Genomic DNA, 17,260 nt, shown 5'->3' on the forward strand with positions numbered 1-17,260 from the left:
CATTATTCTTACCTGGGAAATCTCCATGGACAGAGGAGCCTGGTGGACTACAGTCCATGTGGTCACAAAAGAGACATGACTTAGTAGCTAAACAAGAATAACTGGTTAGAAGGAGGACTAGAATCCAGCTCTTCTGGATCCAGATCTTATGTTCTTTTAAGATCAGTCATCCAGAGGAGAAACTGAATAGGAGGTGAAGGTGAGTTACTGTTCAAGCCTCTGTTGCAGATTCTGGCTTTCATCACAGTTTGTGTTTTTCATTCCAGTGCTTCCAAAGAATTCCAGTATTTTAGTGAGAAAAAAAAAAAAAATCAAGAAAAGCCCAGTCGGCAATTTGAGAACATTGCTGTTGAATGTTGTGACAGAACGAGGTGGTCCGACTCTTTGCGACCCCATGAACTCTAGCCTGCCAGGCTGCTCTGTCCATGGAGTTCTCCAGGCAAGAATACTGGAGTGGGTGCCAGTACCTTTCTCCAGAACTAGGTGGTGGTCAGGGTCAAGTAGCTACACTTGGAAGTCACACCTGGATCTAAAGTCTTATCTCCGAGCTGTGTGATCTGGACCTTTTCTAAGTCTTATATCTTCCTTTGGGAAAGGGGTAGGAGGTGTACCTCCCCTGCAGGGTTTTCATGAGGATTGCACAGAGAAAGGAGCTCATTCTTCATGGACTCATAGTAGGCACTCAGCAATGATAATCGTCTTAACTATCAGTTATCATTTCTGTACATGCATGCTAGGTTGCTTCAGTTGTGTCTGACTCTTTGCAACCTTGTGGACTATAGCCTGCCAGGCTCCTCTGTCCTTGGGGATTCTCCAGGCAAGAGTACTGGAGTGGGTTGCCATTGTCTTCTCTGCTTTCACCACTAATGGCACCAGATAAGTTCTCACTGCTACTTAAGAACAATTGATCGTTCACAAATGTAGTCCAATGGTGTAAACACTAAATGCTTTCAGATCTGACTACCTGCAATAATAGCAGGTATAGTTTGTTAAGTATTTACCATGTAGCAGTCACTACGAGCTCTGTGCTGCTTGTCTCTTAATCCTCATAATAATCTCATAATGTGTAGGAACTATGAATCACTGCCTTTCATGTCAGAAAACTGAGACTTAGACTGAGAAACTTGCTCAGGTCACAGAGTTAAGGAGCCGACTGTGCCCATAATTATTATATTGCCTGGCTACAGACGTGAAAGTCTTGGAGAAAAAAAAAAAGAGCAACAGGAAGTCTGGAGTTGCTTCCCAGACGTTCTTCCACAGAAGCCAAGAATTCCAGGGGTCATCTGCCATGTGCCAGGGCCTTCCAGGCCCAGATTCACACCATCAGCAAGACTGATCTGTGGACAGCCCAGCATGTGCCCCTCCTCATTAGTAAGTAGAAGGAGTGTACAACCCACGCAGATCGGGGAGGAATGAATCCCTGACATCTGTACGACCTTTGTGGCCCTGGAGCCTGCACACCCTGTCCTGGCTGCTATCTGGGCACAGAGATGCCGTGAGGGATCCCGGAGCCTGCCAGGCAGATCTTTGCGGATCAGCCATCCACCCCAGTGAACTGTAACTGATGTGGGCTCTTACGTTTGATGGCTTTCAGGCAGAACAGCCAGGTTACTCCAAGTCCAGATGTTCAATTGTTTCTCTCTGTGCTTTTTTTTTTTTTTTCCAAAAGCAGTGATTCTGTCTCTGCCTCCCTGGGAGATGAGAAGTAATGAGGGTGATTCCTTTTGCCAGTCCTTAACTGGCTTCCAAAATGCACAACGATTATGCTTGGTTATGACCTGATTTCTAAGTGAGGTGAATAATAACAGCAAGGAAAACTGCACTGGTTGGGGCCAATGTGAATGACAGAAAATTCTGAGCCATAGAATACTTCAAGGAATGCAGTCTTACTATTTTAGGAACATACTGTGAAGAAAATCAGTGACCAAAAATAAAAGGTTGTGGAGGAGGGGATGGGGCAGTTCCCAGTAAGAGGGCTTGCCAGAATGCTCTTATTAAGTAGATGAAAATCACTCACAGTTCAAGGATTGTTGGTGTTTGGTTGGTTGTGATTTGCTTTTAAAGATACATGATACTAATAGTCGACATAATCATTAAGCTCAGCACTATCTTTATAAAATTTAAAGATTGGGGTGGGGGTGGTAAAGACCTGAGACTTAAGTCAAGTCTGAATTTACAGACTTGGATTTATTTATAAAACTTTTAAATTATTTTCAATAAATCATTTACAGTTTTACAGTTTGTCTTTTTAGCTTGGGGGTAAAATGCAAACTGATTAAATGACTTTCTAAACCAGATCGTCATCTCTTTTCTGATTGCATGCTAGAATTTTTGGAGATTGGTTTTAGGCATCAAAATTTTTGAAAGCTACCCAGGTGATAGTAGTGAACAGTTCTAGTTGAGAAAGAATCACTGGTCTCTAGGTACTTGGTGGCATAGAAATGACTGAAAACATGAGACAAACTTGCTTATGGGACCTGTAAGCCTCCCATCTTTAGACTCAGCACAAGGCTTTCTTCTCTGCTTGGAAAAACCTATTCCAAGTGGCTCACCTCTGTTTATTCCTGCCTTTTCTCGAAGTCCTTCCAACTATTTAAATCATGAAACAAATGTAAGCAAGAAGTGATTTCTACACCTCAGCAGAAAGTCGGGGGTTTTTTTTGTTTGTTTTTTGTTTTTAACATCAGCCCACTTTTATTATAGATCAGTGTAAGTCATCCTCCAGAGTCTGGTCTACTTGAGAACTGGGACCTTGATAGGTGACTGAAGGTCCGTCAGTGCCTAGCATGCAATACTTGACAGATATTTGGCCTCATGTAAATATCAGTTGTTTGTGAAGAAAGCTGATCGCCAAAGAATTGATGCTTTTGAACTGTGTTGTTGGAGAAGACTTGAGAGTCCCTTGTACTGCAAGGAGATCAACCAGTCCCTTCTAAAGGAGATCAATCCTGGGTGTTCATTGGAAGGACTGATGCTAAAGCTGAAACTCCAATACTTTGGCCACCTCATGCCGCGAGTTGACTCACTGGAAAAGACTCTGATGCTGGGAAAGGTTGGGGGCTGGAGGAGAAGGGGACGACCGAGAATGAGATGGCTGGATGGCATCACCGACTCTGTGGACATGAGTTTGAGTGAACTCCGGGAGTTGGTGATGGACAGGGAGGCCTGGCGTGCTGTGATTCATGGGGTCGCAAAGAGTCGGACACGACTGAGCAACTGAACTGAACTAAATGTTAATTATTATAATCTTGATTTTTTGTTTTCCTAATCAGAGCTTACTTCCTTGTCTACTTTTTCTTCTCTGGAATCCAAGCTTGCCTAAATTTGTATTTTGGTCAGGGGATCAGGAAGGAACCTTCCTGAGGGATGTCATAGTGCATGTAGGTTTCAGGTAAATGTGATTCATGATGTCAGAGCTGCCCTTTAAAGAAGTGGAAAAAAATTTGGCAGGTGGGAGTGGAATGGGTTACAGGGGAAAAAAGGAACAAATGGGAACAGATCTGCATTAATAAGTATTCAGACCAAGTCACACTCTTAAGTCAGTGTTTGTAGGTGATGTTACTACATGTAGTATTGGGTGATGGAAGTTGTGCACACTCTAATTTTTCACTTTAATTGCTTGCCTGAAAAGATCCTGACAGCTTCAAAGGTTACTGCTGGTTGCATTGTTCATAACTGAGAAGTAATATGCATGTGCAATTTGCTTCATTATTGCCCACTAATAACCAATTCTAGAGGAAGTCCTAAAGCCACCAGAAGAGCCATTTGACATGATGGTTTTCCCTTCTTTTTCCCATTCTTTTAATTATCCCAGGTTAAGAGTGAGCCACAGATGGTGTGATGATATGAGTGTGATTTTACTCTGATTTTGTTTTCATCGGCTGGTATGTTAATTTTTAAAGAGAATTTTTTAAGAATCTTAAAAAAAAAAAGGCAAGACATAAAATATTACATAGTTCAGATTAGAACTTTGAGTCCAACAAAATAAACCAGGATTCTAGCTATTTTGTTCAGATTTGGTTTGGCTTCATGTAACTGGAAAACCCTACATAGCAGTGCCTTAAGTGGAAGAGTTTCTTTCTTTCACTTTCAGGAAGTCTGGAGAGGGTCAGAGTGGTGGTGGGCCTCATGGGATTAGGGTTCCAGGCTCCTATTGTGTTGCTTAGCCATGTATGACTTCTATTCCTCAAATTATTTCATCTCCAGATTAGATGCAGGAGGGGAAAATACCGCAAAGAAAGGCTCATAACTTTAAAGGGGCTTCCCAGAAGGCTTAAATCCTATTGGACAAGGCCTTAGTCATGGAGCTGCACCTGGCTCAAGGAATGCTGGGAAATGTAGTCTTTATACCAGTCAGCCATGTTCCTAAGCATTATGAAGGAAGAAGGGGCTTCTCTGGTGGGCTCAGATGATGAAGAATCTACCTGCAATACAGAAAACCTGGGGAAGATCCCTGGGTGGGAAAGATACCCTGGAGAAGGGAATAGCTACCCATTCCAGTATTCTTGTCTGGTGAATTCCATGGACAGAGGAGCCTACTAGGCTACAGTCCATGGGGTCGCAGAGAGTCAGACAAGACTGAGTGACTAACACTTTCCCTTTTTTCATGAATGAAAAAGGGGGAAATGACTACTTGATGAAAAAGAAAGTGAAAGTGAAGTCACTCAGTCCTGTCCGACTCTTTGCAACCCCATGGACTGTAGCCCACCAGGCTCCTCCGTCCATGGGATTCTCCAGGCAAGAATACTGGAGTGGGTTGCCATTTCCTTCTCCAGGGGATCTTCCCAACCCAGGGATCGAACCCAAGTCTCCCTCATTGCAGGCAGATGCTTTAACCTCTAAGCCACCAGGGAAGCCCTCTCAGTTCAGTTCAGTTCAGTTCAGTCGCTCAGTCGTGTCCGACTCTCCGCGACCCCATGAATCACAGCACGCCAGGCCTCCCTGTCCATCACCAACTCCCGGAGTACACTCAAACTCATGTCCACAGAGTCGGTGATGCCATCCAGCCATCTCATTCTCGGTCGTCCCCTTCTCCTCCAGCCCCCAACCTTTCCCAGCATCAGAGTCTTTTCCAGTGAGTCAACTCGTCGCATGAGGTGGCCAAAGTATTGCAGTTTCAGCTTTAGCATCAGTCCCTCCAATGAACATCCAGGATTGATCTCCTTTAGAATGGACTGGTTGGATCTCCTTGCAGTATAAGGGACTCTCAAGAGTCTTCTCCAACACCACAGTTCAAAAGCATCGATTCTTCGGCGATCAGCCTTCTTCACAGTCCAACTCTCACAACCATACATGACCACGGGAAAAACCATTGCCTTGACTAGACGGACCTTGGTTGGCAAAGTAATGTCTCTGCTTTTTAATATATTATCAAGGTTGGTCATAACTTTCCTTCCAAGGAGCAAGCGTCTTTTAATTTCATGGCTGCAATCAGCGTCTGCAGTGATTTTGGAGCCCAAAAAAACAAAGTCTGACACTGTTTCCACTGTTTTTCCATCTATTTCCCATGAAGTGATGGGACCAGATGCCATGATCTTTGTTTTCTGAATGTTGAGCTTCAAACCAACCTTTTCACTCTCCTCTTTCACTTTCATCAAGAGGCTTTTGAGTTCCTCTTCACTTTCTGCCATAAGGGTAGTGTCATCTGCATATCTGAGGTTATTGATATTTCTCCCAGCAATCTTGCCACCAGGGAAGCCCTCTACATTATATGAATGATGAGCTCTCAGATTTTCTGTGTATCACAATACCACTGACTATAAAATGGAGATAATCCACAACACTGCAGAGTTTGATTTCAAAATATTCTCTGGGCTAAAGAACCAACTAGTAGCTACACCTGACACATTGCTTATTTAATACTCATTTCAACCCTCATGCAAAAGTACTATCCTTATCAAAATTGTAGATGAAAAAAACTAAGACTTAAATAGGCTATGCAGCTAATATTGAAAGGCGGCATTTTGACTTGTGTGGGGGAGTTGCATTATAATCCTTGGCAACACTAAGAAGTGGGAGCAGGGATTCCCATGGGAGGATAATTACAGTAGTGAGCCTTAAGAGACTTGGGTAGCAAATCATTTAAAACACTAAACTGACTGTTTGGACTCAGGTTTCTTTTTGTCCCAATCTTTCATATTTGCTCCCTTGTGAAGTTTAGCAGTTATTTGGTTTCAGATGCAGTGCAGCCTCCGGCTTTTCTTTATCCCTGGCAGAATTCTAGTAGGTATACTAGGTCCTCAGTCAGTACTTTTTTTTTCCTCCTCGGTCAGTACTTTCTGATGAATTGGCTGAGTTCATGTAATAACCAAGTTTTGTCTCGGGATGGCCAGGTCTTTGCTGTGTATCATCGTTTGGTTTGTGGTACATGGTCTGCTTCCAGTGCCTGCTGGAATGTGGCGTCTTGGTGGGAATCTCCAGTGCTCCAGCCCCTATCTGTGTCCTGAGCCCTTTATCTCTTCTTCCTTTGAGTCGTCTTGCTTCTGCAAAATGTCTGCCCACACATCAGAAGCAGACCTTCTTTTCTTGCCTGTCAAACCCTTTTCATTTTCTAGTTACTTCCTTTCGGTAATGAAGCCGTCAGCTCTGTACACAAGAAAAAAAAAATTGTGTATTTCCATTTCTGCTTTCACTAAACCTTATACTTCTTTCTTCCAGGTTATTCCCCATTTTCCACACCACCCCCCAGTTATTTTTCTAAAATATGGAACGTATCAGTTTACTCCTTCTAAGGCTCTCTATTGTTCACAGGATTAAGTGCAGACTTTTAGAGAACATTTTAAACCTTCCAGAACATGGGCCTGATGTGAATTGCAAGACTGTTCGTGCAGAGTTCTAGCCACACCTTGCCCCCATCTCTGCTCCTTTCTGCTTCTGCTCAGACCATTTTCTGATTCACCATTTTCTCACCTTTTCTGACTGTATATTTAGTTCAAGACTTGTGTAAAATTTCCTTGCAAGAAGTTTCTCTGATGCTCCCTGGGAATCCTGTTTTGTTTCTCCAGCAGTTAGTATAATCCTCTAGGTTGGCACAGAATCCCAGTCTTTCTTGGATTATTGTTGACTGTGAATTGTGTGGTCTTTGCTGCTCAGTTGTGAATCTACTGACTTAGAACTTTGCTTGTGTAGATAGTGCATGACAAGAGGTCAGTATGTCTTTCTTGAAATGAATTCAGGTTCTTTGTGAGGAAAGTCTGAGCTCTTGTAAGTCCAAACAACCTCTTGTATCTTTTGTAGCCTCCTAACCTTTTGCTTTAGACCACAGAAAAGAGAAAAAAGTCTGGAAGCAAGAGCTCCATCATCATCACAATCATAGAGCTCTAACACAGGGCTACTGGTGTTTCCGGCCAGGTAACTCTCTGCTGGGGGAGGGGAGTGCTGTCCTGTGTGCGTCGTCAGGATGTTTAGCAGTGTCCTTGGCCTCTGCCCACTAGATACCTCCCCCCAGTTGTCTCTAGACCTTGCCAGACATCCTGAGGGGGGTGAGGTGGGGGGTGGGGGAAATTGCCCACAGTTCAAAACCTCTGTTTTAAAGTATCTCTATAAATATTTTATAACTAATGAATATTGGCTCTTCCGTCCTACTACCTTTCCATAATACCCACAGACTTCTCACCTGTGCTTTTTGCTTCAAACTTCATGCCATTTTTGGATCCCCTAATCTAACATATGAACCACTCCCTATGCCTAGCTCCCTTTCTTTTAAAACCCAACTCAGTTCCTATTCATCAGTGAATCCTTCCCAAATTAGCTCTTTATACCTGCCCTCCATTATTCTGAATTTTGCATTATTTTCTTTCCCTCTGTACATCTGTGTTTACTGGTATGTTTTTATCATGTCAATATCTCTCTATACTGGACAGTCACTTACGCTTGAGTCTGTTTTCCTTTCCTGTCCCTCTAACTCCATATGGAACAGACTGAGCTGGATGCTGACCTTTGTGTCTTGTGTGTTACACATGTGTGGGGCATTCGTTTGTTCAGCATATGTTCTATTTACAGAGCACTGGACTTAGGGTTTGTGACCTGTAAAATCTGGTCCCTTAAGGAGCTTTTGTTTTGCTGGGGTGCTAAGACAGATTTGCAGATGCGTATAACACAGTGCATGGTAGAGATAGTATATAGGTCAACACCTTAGAGGATGAGTAGGACTTTCTTGGGCAAAGAATTTTAGGCAGAAGGAGTGGAAGGTCTCTTTATGAACAGCCATTTTCCTTCCACCCTTCAAGAGAGGATTTCAAGAGCATCATTTTCCCTGCCTTATCATTTGTCACTTAGCCTCAGCCACCAGCAGCTGCCTTCTCTTTCACATATCTGCTTATAGGCTCTTCCCATAGGCACAAATGACATAGAAGCTCTTTTATGGTCTTTTGTATGACGTGTTACTTGCATCCATCATCAAGTTCACTTTTGGGGAAAGCAGACACGTCCATTTGTGTGTAAAAGCATACAAGCGTGTAAGATCAAACGAGAGTAAGTTTTGGTCTTACTCCTGTATAGAAGAATTTTACTGTTGTGTAACCCCAGCACCCGTCTTCAGGGCTGCTATATAGAGATGTACAGGTTGTGGGCTACCTAAGCATTCCTGGCAGCCGTGGTGGACTCTGGCAGTCCCTCTTGTCCCAGGTAACAAGGTGGAGAATTTGGTTGAAGAGTGTGGATTTGATAGTGTCATACATATAAGGCTCCACATCTTTTACTCAGGAAAAATAGCTACCACTCTGAAGCAGTCATCAATAGGAATTCGATGGGTTGGTGAAGAGTTAGAAAGCACTCTGGTCCCAACGGTCTATTTCTAATAACTTTAGCCCTCTGGCCATGTCGGAAACTGGAAAGTCTGCAGTATGCTGTGTTTGTTTATAAATCAGGCTCCTGGAGCATTGTCCAAACAGGTCTTGATTGAATAATGTTTATTCATTCACTTGTGGAGGAAAACTCAGGCTACAAATGGGAACATGGATGCTTTTTTAATAGATGGTGTTATTATACTGCACAATGTCCCTGACTTTGAGATATTTAACTCATAAAGTTTACAGCAACACTTAACTGCATCTGGATTTCACATTGAATTTGGAAACGCAAGAATCTCACTGTAATTTGCACTGACTGCCCTGTAATGGAAATTATGGCTTGGGAAAAGTTTCAAATGACGTGTCTATAAACAAAAGAAAAGTTGATCCATTCAAAGCCTGGTTGTGGGCAATTGTAGGATTATTTTATTTTTATTTTTGGAAGGACTATTGCCAGCAAGAAATATTTATTTCGGCAGCTGAAGTAAACTAGCTGTGAATTAAATGTTGGTCTTTGTAAATTGTTGGTTCATCAAAATTCAGTCCTAAAAGTGTATCGAAAAGTTGCAACACAACTTTGCCGGGCTTTTAAGAAAGCTATAAAGATTGTATGGAGGCCAGTGTTACAACGGGATGGTAGCAACGAGTTGACTTCAGAGGATGAGCAGCCTTTAAAATGATCAGAGTACTGGCCTAATGGTTCTGAGGATGCAGGGCTTCTGGTCCTAGCCGTGCTGTTAACTGAGTTTGTGTAAATAGGCATGTCACTTAACTTTCCAAGTCTCAATTTGTCTGCTCCTTTGCTCCTGTCTCCCACCATTTATTTATTTTGGTATCTCCCATTCATGTTCAAGACTTAAACTCCGATGTCTAATGACCCTTTCTTGACTGCTGTTGGCTCCTATTTAAGACATCAAGGCAATAAAAAGCTGATGGGAGGCTCTGGATAGAGGCGTGGATGAAGCTTGTTGACTTATCTGCAGGGAAATCACTTAATCAGGGAATCGCCAGATGTCAGCATCTGGCCATCTCATCTCTGCACCCACTTAGCTTAATCAAGGGAGGAACCCTCCTGCTTGGCTGCCAGTGTTCTGAAGGCCAGTGAAGTAGGTATATCTCTACTTTAATCTCCTTATTTTCAGCCTTGTGTTCTCCCCACTCCTCCTCTGTGCTTGGTTTCCTGGTTCAGTGTCTGTAGATAAGCAGCCTTTTAAACAGTTCTCCTGTTTTCAGCCCTGAACTCCTTCTTTGCCGTTGGCGGCACCTGGCACCTCCAAGTCTAGGGTGCCTCGGGCTTCTACAGGGGGCTCCCCTCCTGGCCCATGTGTCTCGCCTGCTGCGGGCACTTGAGACCGTGGCTTCCTCTGTCCTCCCTAGGTCACTCGCACTCCTGTATGAGCTTTACATCTTTCAAAACACTCGTTGAAATCATTTGTCTGCTGACATTACCTCATTTTTTTTTCTATCCCTGGAGAATTTGTAATTCCTTTATTTCCTCCTTAGTGGGGCTTTGGACATGGGTTTCCCAGGTGGTGCCAGTAGTAAAGAGTCTGCCTGTCAATGCAGAAAATGTAGGTTCAATCCCTGGGTCGGGAAGATCCCCTAGAGTAGGAAATGGTAACCCACTTCAGTGTTCTTTCCTGGAAAATGGCAGAGGAGCTTGGAGGGCTATATAGTCCATGGGGTCACAAAGAGTTGAACATGACTGAACACGCATGCCCGAGACCTTGGATGGTGAGGGAAACAGATGCCTTTGATCTACTTGCCATGTTTGACCAAAAGTCTTCAATTTTTCACATCATAAAATTAGTATGTCCACTTAATAATGATTATGCATCATCTCCTACATGCCTGGCCCTGAGCTGAGTGCTGGAGAGAGCAAAGAAGGTGAGGTGGTTCACCTCTGAGAAGCGTGGGAAGCGGAAAGGGTAGGGCCAGAGTCTGTGGTGTGGTGGCACAGAACAAGGGCAGTGCTGGGGATGAGCTGGTGCAGAGCAGGGCGGAGGCGTGCAGTGCTCAGCCAGGGATGTTGTGGACGGCTCTGCAGCTTTGTGAGTTCAGCTGTTAGGGGGAAGACTGAGAACAGACTGTGCCCATTAATTGTTACCAAGTGAGTCCACAGAACAGTGGTGTTTTCATCCCAGACCTTCGGTATCCCTCATCTGGCTGGGTGGGCCTTTGCCTCTCCAGGGTCTTATCTTCGGGGACTGCCTTCCCACCCACGTCGTCTCAGGCCTCCCACTGTTGCCCTCCACACCGAGCACAGAGCTCAGTGTTTCGAGGATATAGAATTTGAGGAAGGCCTTCTTGGGGGTGTGCTATCCTGTCTCCTCCTCACTCCTGCCTCCCAGCCTACAAGTAGCTCATTGCCGGGAGAGGCTTTGTTAGTCTTGCTGAGAGACAGTTTTTACTTTCTTACGTTGGAAATAATTCCAGAGGCACATAAAATCCCAACAATGCAGACTAGCTGAAGCACAGCCAGAGCCCTTGAGCTCATCAGTTAGCCTCCACTAACTCAGGAAACAACCTTGAGTTTTCCTGGAACTTTGAAGGTAACGCTCCCAAAGATTCAACACGGGCCCCACATCCCGGCAGTTGGTCACCATGGTTCCCAACCCCAGGGACAGCCGTGATGAACACACGCTTCCATCACTGAACAGGGTGTGCTCTTGTCCCTTCTTTCATCATGTGGGACTCTAGATCTATCCAGAGGGGTCTGAAGGGTGTCCTTTCCTTACTCCTGCCATCTGCCTGGTTTTTTTCTCTGCCGCTTGAGATGTCCTGGCAGTTGGTGCTGTGCCATCCGGCCTCTTGGCATCTAATTGAATCTGTAAAGCCACAGGACAGTAGGTCACATGAGCTACGGCAAGCTCCACTTTGTGTCTCGTCCTTAACTGTGGAGCAGTGTGTTCAAGCTGTTACCCCGAAAGAGGAGTGGCACAGGAGGCACGTGCTGTCCACTTCAGAGGATACTGTGTTTTAGAGACTTTGAAGTAAGTCATTAGGTTTTAACGCTTGGGTATTTCAAAGTACATTTTCATATTTGAATTCTCCTAGCCTTCAATCTGCTTGAAATCTGTGACTGTGCTGGGATGATATGAGACAGAAAAGTCATCCCTTAGTGGTTTATTGTGTAGCCATGAAAAATTCAAGTATTCCTGTCCCGCAGGCCATTTACTGAGGTGGACTTCACCTCTGGGCAGTGACAAGTGACAGCCAGTGTTCAAGGATCACATTTTCATCGGTACCATAAGCAAGCCAGAGAAATATCTGGGAGAATATCTGCAGTTGTAGCCACTGCAGTTCGTATCACATTTCTTGTTGTAGCAACTTAGGCAAAAAAAATCGCGTCAGTGTGGCACATGGCTTAAGGATGTTCTTGGTATAGTCAGTCGTCATCTCCAGTGGCTCGAGTTACTCTGCTCCGGGTCATTCTGCTAAATGACGTCCTGTCTTCGCGAGGAAGACATCGTCATCCTGCTCTGAACACCCTATGCCCTTGTCACTCTAACCCTCCTGTGGAGAGTTTTCAGCATTAGACAGTTCCTTTTCTGTCAGGGAGGGAGAAATAATAAAGGCAGCTATTATACTTTTACTGAATGTGGAAGGCTCCCTGGTGTAATTAAATCCATAAAATGGTGAGTCATGATCACCACACACCAGTCAGCCAGGAAGCAGGTGAAGGAGCTGATGTTTATTCTCGACTGGCCCCTGATGCTTTTCCTCCAGTGGCATGCATGCAGACTTCTACTGACTGTGGGCACCAAGTACCTAATTTCGTTTTAAGAATGTGAAGATTTCATGGATGTCCTATAGGTTGCCTAGGGAGACAATGGAGAGGTATTTGGAAGCTTCTGGATGTCCCTTTTTTTTTTCACCACTCATAATTTGAGGCTATGTGAGCATACATCTAGCCTGAGGTTTTGGAAGATAGTGGAATAAGCTCATAAGACAGTATTTCTGTAGGTCCAATGATCTCCGGACAGCCTCAGTTGCATATGTAATCATCGTAGGAGGCAGAGGAAATGCTGAATTACTGATCTGTTCTCACTTGCGCTGCCAAAAACCTTAAGACCCGACTTGATGGAGCCATTCAGAGAACCTTTGTCTCTTGTTTCAGAATTTGGCTTTCATGGACTTGCCATGGCAGAGACCCAGGAAGCAGGATTTCTGAATAGTATGTCTCTGAAATTTCTTGGCTTAGGAAAAACAATAAAGTGAACATGAGATTCTTAACTTTAACACCAAGAATAAAATTGCCACTGCTGTCTGGCTTTAGTCTGGGAGTGGCAAGCATTTGTAAATTGGTTTTTATGCTGTCATTTTTGCCACCCTTGCTCTGTGCCACTGTGTCTGCATCCTCTACCCTAATCACCTGTTACCACACTTTGAAGTTGGCATGTGTATCTTACAGCCACCACGTGCAGTAAACACTTGCTGTACAAAGGTGCTGGAAACAGCATCTGTCATTACATCAAAGAAGGTGTTATTGCTGAATGCAGCTGGAAGAGTTCTAATAATGAGATGGTTTTAAGCAAGGTTGTAATGAAAGGAAATCTGTGTGAAATGTCTGAACGTTTTTCTAAGAAAACAAAAATGTGTTCAGTTTCTTTATAGTTTTACTATAGAAACATTGTTTTTGTGTATATTTAGCTCAGTCAGTTCTTTACATGAGAAACTTGAGAATATATTTATAGTTGTAAAAGTGCATTTTTATGTTGTGTTGGAGAAACACATAGAGAAGGTTGCCATGGTTTTGAATTCTGTCTCTTCAAGGAGGAAAAAAACCCTCTGATGAATGTGACGCTTTTGGATTCTGAACCAGCATGAGAATTTCTGATCAAGAGTCTAGAAAACTTATAATAAACTCATTATACAATTAAGAAGGAGAAGCATTGTCCTCTAGAATGTGAACCCAAACCTAGAAAAGTGTTCGGGGAATATGAACAATACTCAGTAGATTTTCAAATTGACGGAGCTCTCCAACGGCAACTAATTTGTTCCAGCATTGAAGTGAGCATAATTAACAGAGACTTTCTTTCTTAGGCCGATTAACCGCCAAAAACCATGCCAACATTGTAACTGTAAGCAGTGAAAACCAATATTTATGAGGGGGATTGTGCAGGAGTTTGTGTGACAGATGGACATTTTATCACTGTTGATGTTTGGAATTCTCTTGAAAAGTAATGCAATATCTTGTTATTTATGAATGAATGAACAAATGATTATGTTTTGCTGACTGAGGTTTCTTTAAAAAGTAGTCTACTAAATTAATCTTTTTCTCCATTTAGCCTGTGTTACGTTAGGTTAGGTAGCCTCATATATTCTGATGCGAAAGCTGAAAAATCATAATTGTGTTTTTATTTCAGATACAGATCCACGTGTTTTAGAAAAACAAGAATTACAGCAGCCAACCTATGTTGCCCTCAGTTACATTAATAGGTAAGCCATTTTCAGAATTTATAGCAACCTCATATCTGCCACATTTATTTTTCAAAGGTATCTTTTTAACAGGGTAGGAAAAATGTTTTCAGTCTTCAAATATTTACAGGAGATTATTTAAAATCAACCTCTATATGGAATTTTCTTGTTTCTCTGTTGGGGAGAGGCAGGTTGTAGTTCTCTGTTCATGTGGCGGAAAACATGACTGATTTATAAGCTCATTCTGAAAGTATTTTGTATGCAGAGTTAGAGTACGCTCTTTTGACTTCATAAGGCAGTTTGGGAGATTAATGGATTTATGTGAGTGAAACTTTAAAACCTGGGGTAAAGAGGTGCTGTATGAATTCAGAACATTGTTGGAATATCAGAATATATCAGGATATAAATAATTGAAATAACTTAATATCAAAGTTACATAGTAGCGACTCCTTTTAGGAAAAACATTTTCAGCTGACTCCTCTGTGTCCAGTCATATATGAGTTTTTACTGAAACTGAACATGTGAGCACGACCTCGGAGAACTATTAAAACTTATATTTCGGGTCTAAAAGAGGACTCCGTGTTTCAGCCAACTCAAATAATTAAGGAGACAGGGATTTTTGAAGAGAACCTGAAATCATTTTATGTTAAGACAACTCCCCCCTGCCCAACCTCCCAAGAGAAAAAGGCAAAGTAAACTTAGCATTGAAGTGAATTTTTAAGAAGAATGAAAAAAATCTCTGCCTATAATTCAGTGCTTGAATATCTATTGACTGTCCCTTTTTTATATAAGGCAGAGTGTTTCTGGTTTCTTGGTGCCAGAGGTTGGTGCCAGATCCTTGGTTCAGGATTTGAGGTAGAAAGCTGGGAATGAATTATCTGTACTGCTTCATTTTAATGCCTTTTTAGTAAATTAATTACTTAAACGTTGTCTGGAGAGGGCTTTGAATTGGGGTCGCTGTGCTCACTTTAAAGTTCTTTTATGAAGCATGCTTTCTAAAGAATTCATTAATGTAAACATCTATTTGCATGTCCTCTTGGGGTTTCCTACTTATCAGTCTGTTCTGAAACTGAGATAAAATAGCTACGGTTTTTCAGTACCCATAACTTTGGGGATGTTTTAAGTGGAACACCTTCAAAGTCACATTAGATTCAAATATATAAAGATGTATGTGCTTTTCTGGATTTCTCACAAATCTGTGTTTCCTTAGGTTAACATAGGTTTTGAAACGACTTTAGTTTCTAAATTCTAAAGTGAACATTAGAATTATGGGACTGGAATGTATGTGAAAAAGCCTGGTAATATTGAGGAACAGGATAGTCTTATAAGTTAATAAGTTAATTATGGTATTGAGTAGGATTTTTTAATAGCATGGCTATTGTGTTTTGGGTAAAATATGTTATCTATGTATGTACAAAGGTGTGTGCTACTAAGCCTTATTCTAATGAGAGTCTATGAGATTTTCACATTAATTCTTCCTGTTTATATCATCAGCCAGGTTGGCAGCGGGGATCTGCTGATCACACAGGTGTTATACTCACTAAAGGAATAAATACTCTGCTGGGTGTGATTTCAGTGAAGGTGAAGAGCAGGAACAAGGGCTTCAGACAAAAAATCCACCAGAGAATTTGAATCGAGTATGATAGTTGAGCATTCATTAACTGTGCAGTAGAATGTGCTTAAATCTGAGAGAGCCAGGATGTAATCAGTGGGTGTGAACTTTCTGAGATGAGTCTTCTGGGAGAAAATGAGTCATTAAAAACAAACAAACAAACCCCTTTATACATATATACAATGGAATATTACTCAGCCATTAAATAGAATGAAATAATACCATTTGCAGCAACATGGATGGACCTAAAGAGTGTCATACTGAGTGAAGTAAGTCAGAGGAGAAATAGTGTATGACATCCCTTATATGTGGAATCTAAAAAGAAATGATACAAATGAACTCATAGGACAGAAAGAGACTCACAAACTTAGAAATTGAACTTACAGTTGTAGGGGTGGGGGCATGGAGAATGATAGGTTTGGGCTGGGCATATACACACTGCTATATTTAAAATGGATAATCAGCAAGTACCTGCTGTATAGCACAGGTAACTCTGCTCAGTGTTATGTAGCAGCCTGGATGAGAGGGCAGTTTGGGGGAGAATGGATACATGTAAAGTATGGCTGAGTCACTTCCCTGTTCATCTGAAACTGTCATGGTATTGTTAATCAGCTATACGCCAGTTTTGCTGTTGTTCAGTTGCTCAGTCATGTCCAACTCTTTGCGACCCCATGGACTGCAGCACCACAGGTTTCCCTGTCCTTCACCATCTTCTGGAGCTTGCTCAAACTCATGTCCATTGAGTCAGTGATGCCATCCAGCCATCTCGTCCTCTGTTGTCCCCTCTTCTCCTGCCTTCAGTCTTTCCCAGGGTCTTTTCTAATGAGTTGGCTCTTCGAATCAGGTGGCCAAAGTATTGGAGCTTCAGCTTCATCATTAGTCCTTCCAATGAATATTCAGGGTTGATTTCCTTTAGGACTGACTGGTTGGATCTCCTTGCAATCCAAGGGACTCTCAAGAGCCTTTCCCAACACCACAGTTCAAAAGCATCATATCCCAATACAACATAAAAACTTTTTTTAAAAAATCTCAACCATTAAATAACCTTTTATAATTATAGCCATATGGAGGCATTGTAGAAAATTAGAAAATGTAAGCAAACAAAAAAATTTATTAAAATATCACATTCCCACCACTCAACTAATCACTAGTGGTTACACCTTAGAACACATTTTTCAGATCGCTTTTTAAAAATACTACATAATAGCATCTATACTTTAATAAAAATAAATGCATAAGTAAACGTATGATTTTTAACTAAAAGCTGTACTCACTCTTTTGCAGTCTGCTTAGTTTTGTCACTGACCTCTACTTTTTCAGTACATTTGCATCTAGTCTAATAGCCAGATCATATGCAGTTTTCGCCAGATGATCTAAGCAAGCCCATTACTGTAGTTTATCTGACCCAGTGTCCAGTCCAGCACATCACATCACACTT

The 17,260-nt window shown here is 42.3% G+C and overlaps 1 protein-coding gene across 1 annotated transcript in view; it reads left to right on the plus strand.

Annotated features, from left to right (window-relative positions):
- Positions 1 to 17,260, plus strand: part of JAZF1 (JAZF zinc finger 1) — a 336,014-nt gene that overhangs the window by 169,132 nt on the left and 149,622 nt on the right. Inside the window, exon 2 of the mRNA XM_055420966.2 lies at positions 14,159 to 14,231. Coding sequence (XP_055276941.1) covers positions 14,159 to 14,231 — 73 coding nt within the window. The remainder of the gene's footprint in view (positions 1 to 14,158; positions 14,232 to 17,260) is intronic.

The sequence above is a fragment of the Moschus berezovskii genome, chromosome 3 (assembly GCF_049115385.1).
Source record: "Moschus berezovskii isolate FMDL1 chromosome 3, NW_MosBer_1.0, whole genome shotgun sequence".
NCBI lineage: Eukaryota > Metazoa > Chordata > Mammalia > Artiodactyla > Moschidae > Moschus > Moschus berezovskii.